The 1,853-nt window shown below is 40.2% G+C and overlaps 1 protein-coding gene across 1 annotated transcript; it reads left to right on the forward strand.

The window, feature by feature from the left end:
• Window positions 1-395: 395 nt before the first annotated feature.
• LOC143637632 (uncharacterized) lies at window positions 396-1,617 on the forward strand. The gene is made up of 2 exons (XM_077104973.1): window positions 396-511; window positions 1,224-1,617. Exons 1-2 carry the CDS (start codon window positions 396-398, stop codon window positions 1,615-1,617), a joined length of 510 nt encoding a protein of 169 aa, XP_076961088.1.
• The last annotated feature ends 236 nt before the right edge of the window (window positions 1,618-1,853 follow it).

Consider the following 1,853-nt stretch of genomic DNA (forward strand, 5'->3'; position numbering starts at 1 on the left):
GATCCACCAATATGTGATACTGAAATCCCGAAGCGCTTCCAAACACTCAATATGAACATGTACGATGGCTCAACCAATACAGAAGAACATGTGGCTTAATACAGAGAGAGAATGAAAATCAACCCCATTCCGGAAAGGCTTAAGGAGGCCTGCCTGTGCAAAGGCTTTGGATCCACATTAACTAAATCCGCCCTTAAATGACTGCTAAGTCTTCCTCCCTACTCTGTTATTTCTTTTTCACACTTAGTTAATTTATTTAATAGCCAATTTTCTTGTAGTAGAAAATCGAGAAATTAACTAGTGATTTATATAGATTTATCCAACTTCGTGATGAATCCCTAAGGGATTTTGTTACAAAGTTTGGAAAGAAAGCCCTAGAAATCCCAAATCTTGACATGGCTACGGCTATTGAGGTATTCAAGATGGGGTTACATAAGGGCTCCTCATTTTATGATGATCTTGTTATGACCCCATGCATGACCATAGATGAAGTCGGAAACAGGGCGCTCAGGTTCATAAGGCTGGAGGATGATAAGAAGATCCAAGAATGATTGGGAACTCCAACAAAATAGGAGTCACATAACAAGAAACAAGGATCCTCATTCAGGAACAACAACCCCAAGCCGTATTCAAAGTTTAACAACCAAACAGTCCGCGCGGTTGAAGAAGAGGATGAGGATTATCCAAGAATTTCTGAGTATTGCTTCTCTTTTGATACCCATGGCTTAATATGTGCTATGAAGGATCTTGCAGAAAAAACCAAGATGGCCTCGAAAGAATGAGAAGTCAACATCCTTCAAGGATAACTCCAAATGATGTGCATTCCACGAAGATTTCGGCCATATGACCGATGACTGTATCGGCCTGAGGAGAGAAATTGGGTATCTTCTAAGCAACGGCCACTTCAAGGAACTCCTAGGAAGAAAGAAGTCAAGGATCTAGGATCTTGAAGACATTCCACAGAAAGCATCTCCACCACTACCTGACGCACAAATCGTCAATTTTATCTCTGGGGGTTCAAACATTTGTGGGACCTCATTCTCCTTGGCGAAAAGGCATGCCAAGGAAACCAAGTTGGAAAATGGTGAAAGACCCATCCGTACGACCACATTAACCGATAAAAGGATTATCATCTTTAATGAAGTGGATCGCATGCATCTTTAAGATCCTAACTATGACGGTTTGATTATTAATTTGTTAATTCCTAATCTCTATGTTTGCAGGATCCTAGTTGATGGCGGGAGTTCAGTAAACATAATTCAAGCTGATGTGCTCAAGAAAATGAACATCCTTGAATCAGATGTCACACCAAGATCATCTGTCCTTGTTGTTTTTAGTGGAGAAACCATAAACACATTGAGGGACATCAAGCTGCCTATTTATATTAAGGGAGTAAATTCTTTCCAAAAGTTTTGTGTTATAGATAACTTTTCATGTTGCAATGTAATTCTTGGCAGGCCATGGATACATGAAATGAAAGCAGTAGCTTCCACCTACCATCAATGTATCAAGCTCCCAAACCCATGGGGAGTAGTAAAGATAGATAGTGACCAAGCAGAAGCAAGGAACTACTACACCTCCTCTATGAAGCCACCTACAAAGCAAACCATCGCATAACAATCAATTCACAATTAAAGAGAGGTACTGGAGGCTCGGGAGAAAGATTTGAAAGAAATGTCCTTGGACCCTGAGGATCCAAACGTAAAGGTATATATAGGATCCAATATCCTCAGCAATATTGAGGAGGATTTGGTACCTTCCTCAAACACAGGAAGTCCACCTCTGCCTTCAAACACTTTGATATGGCAGGTATATCTAAAGCTATTATTACACATAAATTAGGGATATATACT

Source organism: Bidens hawaiensis, unplaced genomic scaffold (assembly GCF_021521415.1).
Source record: "Bidens hawaiensis isolate Kalapana, Puna unplaced genomic scaffold, B.hawaiensis_p1.1 tig00000636_1, whole genome shotgun sequence".
In the NCBI taxonomy this organism is placed as follows: domain Eukaryota; kingdom Viridiplantae; phylum Streptophyta; class Magnoliopsida; order Asterales; family Asteraceae; genus Bidens; species Bidens hawaiensis.